Genomic DNA, 15,825 nt, shown 5'->3' with positions numbered 1-15,825 from the left:
GTATCCAACTTGTGGGCCGTCCAATAGCGCGAGCAGAACTGGATACATTGTAGCGGCTTGCATTGGCTTGCGCTCCCGCACGCCATCTTGGATAGCTCGGGACTTTAAACCGGGGCGAATCGAGAAAGTGTCAGCAAATAACATATAGTATCTCTTTCTCAGAATTTGAACAGTCAGGGCTGTCAAAGTCTAAAGTAGGCTATCTGTCATGTCGTTGGATTTTGGCCTTTTTAAAATAAAGGCTCGAGCGCCAGCAGAACATTGACAGGAAACTAGTTAGCACCGAGCTAACCCTGTTTTTTTGTTGGGATTTTCCGTAGCTGAAGTTGTTTTGGTTGTTTATGTTATCCGACATGGACATTCCTTCTCCAAACCCAGGTAACGTGACGCTCATGTTAGGAAAATCTTCCACGATCATGCAGATGTCAACTTGCCAGATGCGTTTATTGTGTATCTAAATATGACACTTGTGATAGCGTGACAGCCTCAGCTAGCTGTGTTGCGAGGATAATGGTTCCCAGTCAGAGCTGTTCTGTGTTTCACAGGCTGGCCAGGGATTGCACAAGTTGTGGAGATAATACCGAACTGGCCAGCTGGCAGTTTAGCAAATATCTAACATTGCCTGGCATTCAGACATGAAAACATTGCTTGATAATTAGTACATAGCTTGATAGTGATAGCTGGACATCCACTGAAAACATGTTGTGGTTGTTAAACTGGACTAACTTACTGCAAATAGGCTACTTTAGTATCATACCTAAAATCAAGTCGTTGTATTTGACGGGTTTTCATGAAAAAGGTCGAAGTCTGCTTCATTAGTCGAACAAATGGCTTCATTAATGCACATCAATGTTTGTTTTGATTAGATTTACCTAATTCAAATCTGGGTATGGGCCCAAGTGGCGCCCAAGCAACTGTCGGAGCTGTTGTGCCGAAAGGAGCCATTAAAAGACGAGCAGCGTAAGTCTTAAGAACGGTCTATGTTACATTTTTATCAGAATATTCTCTATTTTGCCGCATTTGGTTAGGTAGTGATCCCTACAATCAAAGCCGAAATAATCCGATATTCTTTTTTTGTACCTATATGCAACATATGTACTTATGCAACCTCATATTACTCGTTAAGAATAATTCACTCGTTTGGTATACATTATTCTGCGAATATTTAAAATTCATGCCACTAATATAAGAGCCTTTACCCCAATTAATATAGGCCAGATTTCGACGATGAAGATGATGACGACGATGATGGAAACAAGCTCTTTAGGTAGGGGGGAATGCCTGTCAAGCTTATTGTTGCTGCTTAATCAGCATGTAATTCGAGCTAATTTTTGTAAAATCACTTTATTATCTCAGGTGTGATGACGAATCAGGGGGCTCCAATGACAAAGAGAGATATGCCAGGTAGGACCATTACAAATACAAGGTTTGTGTATTGTATCCATAACATTCCCTTTATCAAACTGCTGCTCTGCACTTTCCTCCCCTTAGTCCAACACACAGCTTGCCTTCTACCCTTTTAGTATAGTTAGGGTTAGTATTGGCCTGTATTTTAGGGGGCAGATTTAATTACCAGGGATTTGGATGAAGATCGCAGCTTTGCATATAAGGAGATGCTAGCCAGCTCCCATCCTGTGTTGCCCTATTATCCACTGTTTAAGAAGTGTGTCTTTCTGTGTGTTGAGGATTTTGGTTTACTTTGGTTTTTATCTCTACCTCTTGAGCAACACACCTTTATCCCTCCCCTTTTCTCTACCTCACTTTCTCTTCTCTTCTACTCTCAGGACAACTGAAGATAATTTTTTCGCACTTCCTCTCTTCCTCACTCAGGCTGGCTTTAAAAGTTCAGGCTCTCTTGCTTCGCCACTATCATTATACAATATCATTGAATACACATTAGTTAAGTGTGTGCATCCATTGTTTCTTTCACAACATCATGCTCTCCCTCTTTCCCACTTCTTCCCAATCTGCATATTTACATTGCAACATTAACTCTTTACCTCTACTCCATGTTGTCCACCTGCCCGACTGCTTCTCTCCCCCCCCCTCCCCCCCATCTCCGCCCCTCCTCTCCGTCACCCGTCCGCCTCTCCCCCCTCGTTCTCTCACCCCAGGGAGAACCACAGCGAGATCGAGCGGCGGAGGCGTAACAAGATGACAGCCTACATCACAGAGCTGTCCGACATGGTGCCCACCTGTAGTGCCTTGGCGCGCAAACCCGACAAGCTCACTATCCTGCGTATGGCGGTGTCGCACATGAAGTCTCTCAGAGGGCCCGGGACCACCAACACAGACGGCACATACAAGCCATGCTTCCTCACCGACCAGGTTTGGGAGAATCCCTTTTGACCAAGTGGTTTGTTTTGTGATATTTTATATAGTGTGGTTCATGAGGCATGTGTTGGAGCCTCGTAGTTTAGTCCCCAGTTGTCCTTGTCTCTTGATTACCCATCTTGTATTGTAGCAGTATAACATAGACGTATATTTTCAGCATGTGGTTTGTATTGAGATGAATTAGGATCGGCCCATTGAGTTCCCCATCTAAGCCTGAATGCCTCCCCCGCCCTCTGTCTGAAGGAACTGAAGCATCTGGTTTTGGAGGCGGCTGACGGCTTCCTGTTTGTGGTGTCCTGTGAAACCGGTCGCATCGTTCACGTCTCGGACTCCCTGACCCCCGTCCTTAACCAGTCCCAGTCTGACTGGCTGGGCTCCTCCCTCTATGACCAGCTCCACCCTGACGACACGGAGAAGCTCAGGGAGCAGCTCTCGACAGCAGAGAACACCACAGGTAGAGAAACGCCACATATTCGAGATGCAGTAAAATCACTTGTTCAATATATGATTACATTTGTTTGTTTTTCATTCCTGCTGACCCACTTCCAGTGTCACTGATGTTACGTTAATAGGCACCCCATTCAGATTAATTTCCAGTGGCCGAACAGAAACCATTCCACACAGTCCTGACCCCTCATTAGACCAGTGGTTTGTCTGAGGTCCCACCTGCCCGTTGTCTTGATTCTCTCAGGGCGTATGCTGGACCTGAAGACGGGAACGGTGAAGAAAGAGAGCCCCCAGTCCTCAGTCAGAATGAGTATGGGGGCCCGTCGCTCCTTCATCTGCAGAATGAGGTGTGTGTGTACTGGTGGATATGTGTGTGCTTGCAGAGGCTTCATCCGGGCAGCTGGGATAGATAAATAATAATTTAGTTAAAATCTCAGTTTTGTTTGTCAATTTGTTATTGTTTTATGCCTGCTAAGTTGTCCATGACAGTTTTTTACCCTGCTTTTTACTGTTGTAGAGCTAGCAGGATACACTTCTATGCAGCATTTTTATATTGTATCCATTATGGGAAAATGAGATGCATCCAGTTGATTGCATTTTAGTGAAGCTGTTGGTAGGGTACCTAGTAATTCGCCTATTGTGTTGAAATATTGACCCAGAGATGAGTGCTGCTGCCCGACGGTCTGAATGCCCGGCCAGGTATACCCTGCCAAATACGAGGGACTCGTACCGACGAACACTTCTCCAGTCCCCCGCGTCACATCACTGTATTTCAGACCTTTAATGTCGGTTCAATATCTTTCTAACTTAAAAAATAAGGGACTTTCAAACTGCATAAACTGCTATTGAGAAGTGGGATTTTGTTTTTATAAACCACCAGAATCACTTCGGTGCTAAAAATGTCACTTTCAGTTTGGAAGTAGGGGCTTTCGTGGCGCGCAGTCATTATTGTAAAACCTGACGTGCAGGAAACTGCAGTCCTCAACAATGCATTACTGCGAGACAGCACAGACTTTATATTTTTGTAATGGTCTGTGGTTTGCTTGACGGGTCCCTTTTTACCCAAGTACACGTTTCCCCCCCTAAGGACAAGATGTGTGTTTTGTCTCCTACTGAGGTGTGTGCCTGTGCTTCCAGGTGTGGCTCGTGTGCAGTGGAACCCTTATCCATGAACAGACTCAACTTCCTGAGGAATAGGAACAGGTGAGCTCAAGGAGGCTAAATATCTGTTGTTTTAAGAAAGGTTTGGCAGCTTCATTATTTAGGATGGATTTAAGATCTGATTATATAAAAAATGTCGAATTGGCGGATTTATGATAGCTGAACTGACTTTACATCACAGGAATGGTTTGGGAGCAGCGGGAGAAGGAGAGCAGCAGTATGTAGTGGTCCACTGTACCGGATATATTAAGTCATGGCCTCCTACAGGTAACACTCTTTTTAGATTTGAGGAACAGAAGCGCAAGTAATGCTGGATGGCATCCTACTCATCTGTATAAATGAGAGGCTACAGCATGTGATGCGTGCGTTTGTATGTGTGCTCGTCTGCTAGGAGTGTCTCTAACCGACGAAGAAGCGGACAACACTCAGGGTAGTCGTTACTGTCTCGTTGCCATCGGAAGACTACAGGTAGGACGGGCGCAATGCGTCTGATGCCTGTGTGAGAACTCCCTAGAACAAAGGGAGACTCTCCTTTATACCCCCCACCCGTTTTCTCTGTCTTCATTCATAATATCAACTGAAAGGGAAACGCATGTTCAAGTTTTCTTCCCTGTTCCGTGTCAGGTGACCTGTTGCCCGGGCGACTTGGACATCAACAGCATCAGTGTCCCCGTGGAGTTCATCTCGCGCCACAACTGCCAGGGCATCTTCACCTTCGTAGACCACCGCTGTATGGCCACCGTGGGCTACCAGCCCCAGGTTAGTCTTACTGGCTGCTCCCTGCTACCGGACTGCACAGCTCACAATGAGACCTCCATGACAAGATGAGTCAGGGCACGGAAAACAATTCCTTCACTAAAAGTCACCGCTCCCTCTCACAGGAGTTACTTGGGAAAAGCATTCTGGAGCTGGCCCATCCTGAAGACCAGGGGCTGCTGAGAGACAGCTTCCAACAGGTAGGCCGTGGGAGCGTGTGTGCGGTGGTGGCGTGTGGGGGGGATCCATGGCAGACCACCATCATGCACTGGAGTTGACTATTGGTTTGGTCGTCAGGTGGTGAAGCTGAAGGGACAGGTACTGTCGGTGATGTTCCGGTTCCGCTCCAAATCCAGAGAGTGGATTTTGATGAGAACCAGCTCGTTCACCTTCCAGAACCCTTTCTCCGAGGAGATCGAGTACATCATCTGTACCAATGCCAACGTCAAGTGAGTCACTTCTGCCGTTTCCTCCATGTCCAGCATTGCGCAATGCAGTTGCAAAACATCATTTCAAAGACAATGATCTGGTCTGTTCGTATCAAGTCAAGTTCCACTGTTGTGGAGAAATGTGATTGACAAACTGTTTTACATTCCCCCCCCTACCCCCAGTGCCTCCCCACCAATTACCGCAGTGTGTCCTCTGGTCAGGTCCTAGTCTAACCACTCACTCCCTGCCCTCCCCTCTGCTCCGCTCATGTTTGCGGGGCAGTAGAACCTCGGGTCAGGACCCCCCCACCCCCCTCTCGTCACCGGGGGGCTCCATGACCCCCTCCCTGGGGCAGGGCAGCCCAAACGGCCTCCCTGTGGTTCTCAGCCCAGGTCATGTGGCCAGCAGGTGAGACCAGACCAGCTCCCACCCTGCTCCTCCGCCGTCCTGGAGAGCAGGAGCTGGCTCTCGGTTGAAGGCGACTGCTGCACCTCTTCAGCCTGTTTATCGTTTGCCTCACTCTTGGCCCTTTTCCACCACATCAGCTCTAGTTCAGGATACCTGGACCTTGGTGCTATGAACCAAACTAGTCTGCGTTTCCACTGGTTTTGAGCGGAACGGTTGAATCAGGGATGCGTCATCAGTAGAGAGGCGTAAAACTGGAATTTACCAGTAGTTTTCATCCTGTAGAACATGACGCACCCACTGATGAGGTCATGGTTCGCACTTCAGTCCAAGAAAACCTGCTATTTTTGGGGTTCCGGCTGAGGGCCCACTTTCGGATCCGGAAACCAATTTATTTTGAAATGCTTAGAACGGTCAACATGAGGCGGGCGGAACGGAACCTGTTAGCTGTTGGTGGAAAAGTGGTATCGGAGTCTTTCCTCTTGTAGAACCTGAGAGCTGCTGATGTTTTTAAAAGCATGTCTGCTGTTCTGTGCATCATGGAATAGGTAGAAATGGAGGGAAACTCTTAACACCGCCCCTGTGGTTTAGGTGACTGACTTTTTTTCCAAAGGTATCGTTGTCGTTACCTCTGTCCTCTTTCTCTTCGGTTGCCATGGTGACTGGTGGTGGGTTGTGTGTTTGTTTTTCTTCAGTTGGCAGGTGTTTGGGATCTCTGGCTCATTGGTGGAGGACCCTGAAAAAAATACCTGTTGTGATAGATATACTGTATCTCACTCTCTCCTCTGCTGTCCCCAAATCCCCTCCCTCTCTCCATCCCTTTTCTCCACCATCTGTCTCTCGCTCTCTCTCTCTCTCGCACTCCCTCCTTCTCTCCGATAGGCAATTGCAGCAGCAGCAGCAGCAGGCGGAGCTAGAAGGAGGTGGAGGTTGCGAGGCTAGCTACGAGGCTGGACAAATCACCCTTCCACAGGTCAGACACCCCTAGTCCTCTGTGTGTCTGGTATGTTGTGCACAGTGTTTCCTATTCATTTATTTATTGTGTTTGATATTGTGACAGCTGCCACTATATCAACATTGACTGCCGCTTTTTTCTTTTTTTTGTAATTAAAATGGGTAAAAATTGTATTTTAAATGTGGAGCTACACATAGCGCATTGATTTGCTCAGACTCTCTTGGTCGCTCACTCTCCCTGCCACACATTGTTGCTGGGGCCGTCTGTAAATAGCCCCTCCTCTCCGCTCCTCTTAATCATTGTATTCTCACTTGTATGGGCCCTTCTATATCTTTACATTTTTTAACAGGATTTTTATACAGTCTATCTATGTGTTACATTCACACCGGAGATCCACAGAAACTATTTTTATAACCTGCTTTTAACTGTTAGTGCTAGCGGGATCAATTAATCCATGTGAACTTTTTGAAACGTGAGACATATCTGTGAGGATTGCATTTAAGTTAGGCTATTGCTAAGGGACGGTTACTTTGTTATTCGCCTGTGTAGAAATATTTAGCGGACGATGGCTCGATAGGAGTGCCGCTGCCCCAACGTCTCCTGGGCAGGTATACACCGCGTTCTCATACAAGGGGACCATCTCATAACGTAAAAGATTTGTTTTTTTTACCGTGCTTTGTTTTAGGCGCTATCAAGATGTGTTTCTCTCTGCTGAACACAATGGCAGGATACCACTTAGATTGGTTTGAAGCCAATCCAAATAGGCTATAAAAGTCAAGGACTTGACAAAATGACATCCATTGTCAACAACATTTTGACTGATTTCCTGCGATATTTCAAAGAGTGAAACTGTCTATACTTTATATTAGAGATATGTATTTTGACATTGTCAGTCTAAAATATCCTATTTAACCTGCGGAGGTCTGTGCTTTTGAGTTTGAATAAGCTATATAATATTTGTGTTGAACCACAGATGCCGGTGCAGGCTGTGACGGCAGCAGGGCTAGACCACACAAAGAGCCTGGAGAAAGCAGAGCTTTACCCAGCTCTTTACCCAGGCCAGGAGCAGCCCAAGAACATGCCCTCCACCCCCACAGCCCAGATGTACCCTCAAGCCAACACCTTCACCCCTAACCGCCCCAGTGACGCTTATAGGTGTGTGTGTGTGTGTGTGTGTGTGTGTGTGTGTGTGTGTGTGTGTGTGTGTGTGTGTGTGTGTGTGTGTGTGTGTGTGTGTGTGTGTGTGTGTGTGTGTGTGTGTGTGTGTGTGTGTGTGTGTGTGTGTGTCGAGTAACTACAGTTCTTGACATGTCGAGAGATCTGTCTGAACCTGTGTTTCTGCACGCATACACCAACCACTGCTCTCTCTCTCTCTCTGCTGTGGTCTGGCTTGGCAGGCCCGTGGGCATGGTCCAACAGATGGGCCAGCAGACTCACTCAGCAGGTCAGATGCTGGCTCAGATGTCCCGTCAAAACGGAGCTCCCACTGCCACCACGCCGGCCGCCGCCACCAACCCCCTTCAGGGTGGACCGACCGGGGGCTGGCCCGTGGCTGAGCCGGGGGCGGTCCCCAGGCCCTCCTTCAACAACCAGGTGAGCTCCTAATCCCACAGCCTCACACTCTGTTATAACCAGCTTGCTGATCTGAGCAAATCAAAGCTTTTTAGGAATTCCCCTTTAGAGGATATTGAGTGGATTCCTATTCATATTTAATCATCATATTGATTTAAGTCTCATTACCAAATGTATTTTGTAGGAGGGGGCTTGGATCTTCAGGGTTTCGAATCTCTGAAAGAAATACATTTAGTCAACATCGTTCCGAGAACGAGAGTGCTAATTAAGTTATACCACAGCATTGCTTGGCTTCCACAAATTAAGGCCTATAGGTTCCATTTATTTTGTGGGGATCCGGATTAACTGCCTTCTCCCTATCAATGCCATTACATGGTGCCACGTGATTGGTACATTCACTTGTAACTTAAATTGATCATCACTCAAACACTTCCATATCCTCGTTATTGATGCAGGGTTTGTCATGATTGGATGTCATTTTAAAGTATTTAGAATAGACGGTATTCAACAATCCGCTGCCCAGGTGGAGCTTCAGCATCAACTAGGGGAAAAATAATCGATTCTTCGATGCATCGCGAATCGCGATTCCCCAAGAACGATTCCGTCTCGATGCAGATAAATTAATAATCAGAACTAAAATAAATAAATAATAATTTTAGAATTTTTTAAATTATTAAATTGATCTTCAGTGTGTATTGGCCAATCTGATTTGTCTTGACACGATTGCGATTCAGCCTACGCATAGCATGCACGCAAACTCACAGCCAGACTCACAATCTCCTTCTAGTTCAAGAGCAGCTTTTTCTTTAATGACATAGAAAAGAAAGATTAGAAAGAAAATAACTTCCATATTGTGTTGTAATGCAAGCTGCATTGATTATTTCATTGTTCATAGAAAGTCATATTTTTGACAAAAGCTTTTTCTATAATAAAATATTAAATAAGTTAATTCATCTGTTGATGTCTTTAAAGGGCAACTTCACCCATTTCACATAAGCTTTGTATTTTTAGAACCCCCCGCATATTTTTGAATGGTCTAGCATCATTCCCTTATTTTCTGGAGAGACTGGAGAGATCCGTATCGATTTCCAACACTTCCTGTTTTTTATGACGCAATATGACGATTTTTGCGTACAAGAAAACAGGAAGTGTAAGAGGAGATGATTCTCGTAAGACTACAACCACTAGTCCCACCGCCCTCTAGGGGGTGGGACCCACTGACGCTACAGACCTATTAGAGCAGTGCCAGTGGGTGGGACTTCACCAGCAGAAACTAACATCCACAGCGTCTGAAGCTAAGATAACAGAGGCTGTTGCTAAAACTGAAGTACATTGGCGGAGGGTACTGGATCTGACATAGAAGATGGCTCCATGCAAAAGTTCACCATTTCGAAAGAAACACAAACGAGGACTACCGTATTTTCCGTACTATAAAGCACACCGGATTATAAGGCACACCTTTAATGAATGGCCTATTTTAGAACTGTTTTCATATATAGGGCGCACCGGATTATTAGGCGCATAGAATAGAAGATACTGCAGTCAAACGTTTGACTGGGGTTGCGTTATGCATCGACAAGACCGAGCTGTGCTAAAGAGAATGTCAACAAAACAGTCAGATAAAGTCAAACTGTATTAAGCGTTCTGACAACTCCGGTCACTCCCATGGTAACGATGTTCAAACGTTAATGTGCATATTAACAATATCTGATCAATATCTCTTAACAGTAAGCTCACCTTTTTCAGTTCATTCCCCGTCTACGAATCCCTCGAATTCTTGTGCGTGCGAATTGAACAGTTGGGCGAGTACGGCATCCAACATGCCCGGATTCCTCTCGTCATTATCCGAGTCAGTGTCGCTGCTGTTGCCTGGCAGTTCAGTGATTATTCCTGCCTTCGTGAAAGCTTGGACCACAGTGGAGACTGTTATATCAGCCCAGGCATCCACGATCCATTGGCAGATAGTGGCGTAAGTCGCCTGGCGCTGTCTCCCCGTCTTGGTGACGTGTGTTCGCCTTCTTGGCCCCGTCCACACGAAGCCGATTTTTTGGGTGAAGCCGCATAAAAAAACGCTTTTGGTGGACACGGCCTACGGCCACACCAAACGCGTGTAACGTGCCTAACTTGTCGCTTGATCATTGTGTGTCACAAAAATGGTTCAACGCGCTTGTGGCTGCGCTGGATTTAGGAGTCAGAGGTAGGAAACCCAAACGCCGCCATGTTTGGGTGCATGATAGAGTTTAGATCGGGTTAGATTAAATAATCTCGGATATAAATAACAATAATATAGTCCGCCAAGACGTTGAGGTTGCTTAGGGACCAGAGACGCTGTCCATGCAAGTGAATGGAGCGTTCCCTCTCCGTCATAACTATCAAACCAAACATCCTTCAAATTCAACGAGCGAACATTATGAAATTAAAATGCACATTTCTCGCTAAAAATGTTTACATAAACGCATTTAATGGCGTAACTATGTTACTATTTCCACCCAGAATAAGGAAAGATGTCGGCCGTATGCTTTTGTGCAAGCGTCACTACTCTAGTGACGTCGGTTCAAGCTCCACGCTGATTTGTTCCATTAGTAGATGGAACAAGGAGGTGTCCGATAGGCGGAGATGATCAGCGGGAGTGGCCGCCAGCGAAGCTGTGCATGGTGGGAGTTGTTGTCTTCAATCCACAAGCGCCAAAAAGTCACTTTCTGCCTTTTCTCGGTCAAGACGGCACCAAATTAGAATTTTATTTTATTATTCGACTACATATAGGACCCAATTTCAATACATATTCATATCTGCACCGGTGAAATGCTCCTTTAATGATCATCACAAAACTCAGATTTATATATTTTTGAAAATCACGCATGGAAATGTACAAAAAAATTGTTACATCGATAATCGTTTTAGAATCAATCGTTGACCTCATAATCAGAATCGAATCATGAGGTGCAAAGACATTCCCACCATCCACACACAATTCCGTTTTACTTTAGTTTTCCGGGAACCCTAACCCTCTCTCGAAGAACAAGTTCCACCCATCCGCACGACCTGTGTCAGAGAAGCGTAGCCATCCCTCGGACGCCCCGGTCCCCAGCTGCCCAGACAGAGTTCTACACAGACCTTAAGGCACTCCCGACATCACAAGAAGAACGCTAGATGAGTTGCAAGCAGAGCTGAACGTTCACAAACTTTTTGGCGGGGAAATAAACACAGGCATCACTTCTGTTTTCGGTCTGCGATGCGTCTGCGGATTTGGTCTCAGTTTCAGAACCGTTACGATCTCACGGAATATTATATGAGCCTGTGAAGGCTAATAGAAGCCTATATATTTTCTTTCAAAATGTAATGCAGATGTCGCCTAACCACAGCTGTGGGACACCAAGAAGCCAAATCATTATTTTCAAGCATTTAAACAACGCAAAGTCACAAAATTAGAAATCCCTGACCTGTGTGTGTGTGTGTGTGTGTGTGTGTGTGTGTGTGTGTGTGTGTGTGTGTGTGTGAATATAAAATAACATATGATTTTTTAATTGCCGATCAAGCAACGATGGGTCTGGCGGCTGGCCTGATAAATGAGATTAGACTAAATCTGAGTCCAGGACACACCTTTTATTAAAGGGACACTGTGTAAAAATTACTCCCATCTAGTGGTACAATTGTATATCGCATTCAAACTAATAGTGCTCGCTTGTTCAAAAACTACGGTGGGCAGTATGTGCCAAGAAGCTGTGTCATGACATCCGATATTACCTCATCGAGTCATTCGAGTGATGATGAGGTTTGTTATTTCAAACAAATTTCAAACTGCATTGAATCATTAGTGTAAGCTAATGATGTATGAGTAATTATTCCTTGAGCAAGACAGGGAAGTATTTCAAAAAACGCGTTTGCATTTCCTGGACCACGTAGTGCTTTTTGTCCCTCTCGGCAGTTCATAGACCGGAAGAACATGGAAGCCTCCATGAAGCTTACCCGTCCTATGTAACTACATATTAATTATTCTTCGCTCAGGAGGATAAGTGAGATTTTTGGCAGAGATAATCTTACACCAATGAGGACTTATTTATGAATGTTGATTTGAGGTAATAAATGACTGAAAATATTACAGTGTCCCTTTAAGGTATTCTGAAGACACTAAGCATGCTTGTTCTTATTCTGTCCAGCAGGTGGCCCCCCAGGCTGCAAAGACGATGTCACCTCCATTTGCTGCCATTGGTGGATTTGTAGGTGGCCCCTCCAACTCCTTTGGCCACATGCCAACAGGTGCTGCTCCGACAACTATGAGTGGAGCCAACTACTCGCATATCAACGCTCGACCCAACCTCAACACCAACGGTTATGGTAGATGGTTTCTTTTCTTTCTATTTTGTTGTTGTTTTTGTTGCTGTTCTTTTTAATCCTGGAGCAGCACGTCACAATAGTAAGCTGTTTCGTCTCTTCCAGGTGGCCCACAGTCTGCAGCCCAGTTCCCCACCCAGGCAGCGGAGGCAGTATGGCCCCAGTGGCAAGGCCAGCAACATGCACAGAACCACACAGAGCAGCATCCTCAAGCTCAGGGAAACCAGCAAGACATGTTCCCTGTGAGTCACTGGAAATTATATTTGAGTGTGTTTGCAGCTGGTTCAGTTGGACCAATGCAATCTTAAATAAATACACTGGCCCCCAAACAATTCCTAGTGCCACTTACGCCAAGTTCTAATTAACTGCGTTTAAACATGGAGCGAAAGACTTTGTGACATGTTTAATGGTTTATTTGAACAAATCCAAACATTAACTCTCCCACATCAGGCTTCTTCACACAGGCTCATGGTGACACTCCTGGCCCCAGGCCATGGGCTAGCTCTTGTTAACACTACTCCCTCGCTCTCAACCGTGTCATCTTACTCTGTAATATCCTAACAACGTTGTCTCCCCCGCTGAAGGACATGCTGTCTATCCTGGACCCACCCGCCAGCTTCAACAACGACGACTTTGAGATTCCCATCTACCCTTCTTTCAACGAGTGAAACAGTCAAGACATCCACATGCCATGTATACCCCCCAAACCCTCCTCTCTCACTACCCCTCCTGTTCTACAATGTTGCCTCATTGGTCTTTTCGCCTCTCGCACCTTCACTCACGCCATTGCTGCCCCTATAAAGTAGCACTCTCTTGCCCTGCCCACCATGTCCTTTTGGACCAGTGATCTTGCCTGCGGACAACATGAGCAGAACAATGGAGGTGCGGCGAGAAGAGGACATCATCACATTATCAAGGCCATTGTAGAATTTATTTTGCTAGCACTGCCTAAAGCCAACCACCTATGATGTTGTACATATGTGAATAATATAAAGCGTGATGTGGACAATCACATACACACACAAATTCACACACGCATAGAGAAATATATATGGACTGCATGGTAGCATCTTCCTACCCCTCCGACACTTACGGAGACTGAAAGAAACGCACAAAAGACTTTCATTGAAAGGATTCTTGGATACTTCTCAGCTTTTTGTCAGCCATTTGATAAACCAGCAGTTTGTTGTGATCTCTTACACATGCATATCCAACCTAATCGATCATGTGAAACTCTCAGGAAATGATGGGGACATACAGCTTTGGGGATTTCTCTTGTTTTGCACGCAAATATGCATGTCGGTGTGTCGTCTCCTTCCCCCCCCCACTGTCTCAGACGTACTGTGCAGGAGCTCTCGGCTGCATTCAAAGAGCGCCTCGTTGCTTCCTTCTACTGCTCCCTCCACAGGGAACAAGTCATGTTTGGGTTTTAACTAAATTAGTTTACCAGTGAGGCTGAGACTAGTAATAGATGCAGATTGTCGCAAATGTGTAAATTCTCCATACACAGCATAAAAAATGCCATAAATGTATTTCAAGTGAGTACATGCAGTATAGTTGAGGACAACACCATTGTTTTTTCCATGTGTGGCCCAGGGTTCTGCTAAGAAACGTCACGTTTGACTGGCTGAATCAAGTGTGGGTGTTTTCACACTGAATTCCACCAAGTTTGATTGTCCTTTTGTAACCTTAAGTTGGGCGGCTGGAAATAATGTAATGCAGCAATAATTAACAACCAGGAATTATGTACTTCTAAAGCCATCATTGTGTTTTTGTTTTATGATAGTAATGTTATGATCTAGTTGCCATGTTTTACTTACGTTTCATCGGGTCAGCCGGTGGTCTTTGGAGCCGTCTGTTGTGCTTTTATCATTGGTATTTAAAAAATGGTTTAATCAGGGTTTGTTTTTCTAGGATAAAAGTGAAGATGTGTAAAACAGTTATGCCCCAGGCTTTTGTTCTCAAATGTGAGGTTAAACAAAAATGGCCATTTAATTAAATAAGATAAGGACATCAAGAAGACTGTCCCTTATCTTAACAATCAAAAGTTAGTATGTATGTAATGTGGACCATTATTGGAGTCCAAGGGATGAGAGATTGATGTTCAAAAGACTTAAAGTTTATTGTTACATTGTAAGCCAATATGTGTACATTAAATCCATGTCTACAGTTTATTTAGATTTCTAAAGAGTGGAGTTTTGGTGACCACGTTGTCTTGTTCTCATCCCCTGGCTTCTCTAACCAGGTTTTTACAATGATGTAAATTGAAGTTGGTATCACGCATAGAAACACAAATATTTAAATATACTGGATCTGTATATGTCCTGTTAAGAGGAACGCAGTGTTGGTTTTTCTATTAAATTGTTCAATAATCAGAATCAACTGGGTACAATTTTATGTGTAGTATTAGAGTACGGTCGTGACATTCTTTTACTTTCTCGTGATGCCGAATGAAATACGTCGGAAAAAAACTATTTTGCTTAACTAATTTATACATGGTAAGCATCTCTCTTTACACTCAGCTGATTATGTTGGTCATGGCTATTTCAAGAACAGCTTTTTTATTTACTCTTCTGCCGTGTTCTCTGAAGAAACAAAACCCACCACCGGTATCTGTTGTCTTGCTGAAGAAGCTGTGATCTGCAGATCTCACTCCGGATTGATTTCCTTAAGCTCATCCTCCCTGGTTCTCCTTTACAGCCCGGGGTGAAACAGATGGCATGGATGCGGTCAGTAGGTTTAAGATGGGTTTAGTCTTTCACAGCACTTAGTTCTGGGATGCAAATGAGTGAGACCTTTTTGTTGATTCAGTTTTGAGAAGAGGACCTTTGTGTGGTCTGGCATAGTTATCCTGGTGTTGCCCTGCTTCCTCTTCCTGTCATTGCTATTTCTCTGGATCTGCCCTTCTATTTGTATAGGGTCACTTTACTTTTAACCTTTTTATGTCTCTGCAGAGGCATCAGAATACAACCAATCTGCATCTTTTTGGTCAGGATCAGTTTCCAACCCCTCTTAAGTGGATTGCCACCAACGCGTCATATCCTCTTTCCCTCGCGATCACCTGCCCCTTGTAACTCGCTGTCACTTATTGCAGTTGGAGGATTTTAATTTATACTTTAAACAGCAATGAAAAGGGTTTATTTCTCTACCCTTGGAAAAGAAACATGCATTTTTCATATATCTAGTCAGTGGTAATCGATCAAATTTACAAATATAATTTGTGTGTGATGACATACAAATAAATGAATTTGTTGGATTCATGGTGTGGGGCTGTTGACACATTTGTGGGTCAGCAAACGACCATCTCTCTTTGCTTAAGGTGTTAAAGCTACCGTCCACAAGCAGAGCCATGCCTGTGTTTCTAATCTCAGGAACGGCCTGATCGTTACCAAACTCCTTTTTAACTATTTATGCACAAGATGGGTGCCAAATGT

General features: G+C 44.8%; 1 protein-coding gene across 4 annotated transcripts; it reads left to right on the top strand.

Annotated features, from left to right (window-relative positions):
- The first annotated feature begins 62 nt into the window (after positions 1 to 62).
- On the top strand, positions 63 to 14,772 carry LOC130391951 (aryl hydrocarbon receptor nuclear translocator-like). Of its 4 annotated transcripts, none has more exons than XM_056602319.1 (20): positions 63 to 378; positions 867 to 960; positions 1,214 to 1,267; positions 1,357 to 1,404; positions 2,115 to 2,328; positions 2,578 to 2,788; positions 3,026 to 3,128; positions 3,919 to 3,984; positions 4,124 to 4,209; positions 4,334 to 4,410; positions 4,567 to 4,701; positions 4,824 to 4,898; positions 4,996 to 5,147; positions 5,413 to 5,535; positions 6,415 to 6,505; positions 7,461 to 7,642; positions 7,885 to 8,080; positions 12,217 to 12,394; positions 12,497 to 12,633; positions 12,976 to 14,772. In XM_056602319.1, the coding sequence occupies exons 1-20, from the start codon at positions 342 to 344 to the stop codon at positions 13,057 to 13,059; spliced, it is 2,343 nt and encodes a 780-aa protein (XP_056458294.1). In that variant the 5' UTR covers positions 63 to 341; the 3' UTR covers positions 13,060 to 14,772. The 4 variants fall into 4 exon arrangements, with proteins under 4 accessions (XP_056458294.1, XP_056458295.1, XP_056458293.1 ...); XM_056602320.1 differs by having other exon boundaries at positions 5,410 to 5,535; positions 12,220 to 12,394; XM_056602318.1 differs by having other exon boundaries at positions 64 to 378; positions 5,410 to 5,535.
- Positions 14,773 to 15,825: the final 1,053 nt, after the last annotated feature.

The sequence above is a fragment of the Gadus chalcogrammus genome, chromosome 11 (genome assembly GCF_026213295.1).
Source record: "Gadus chalcogrammus isolate NIFS_2021 chromosome 11, NIFS_Gcha_1.0, whole genome shotgun sequence".
Taxonomy (NCBI): domain Eukaryota; kingdom Metazoa; phylum Chordata; class Actinopteri; order Gadiformes; family Gadidae; genus Gadus; species Gadus chalcogrammus.
This window is presented reverse-complemented; position numbering and strand designations above follow the sequence as displayed.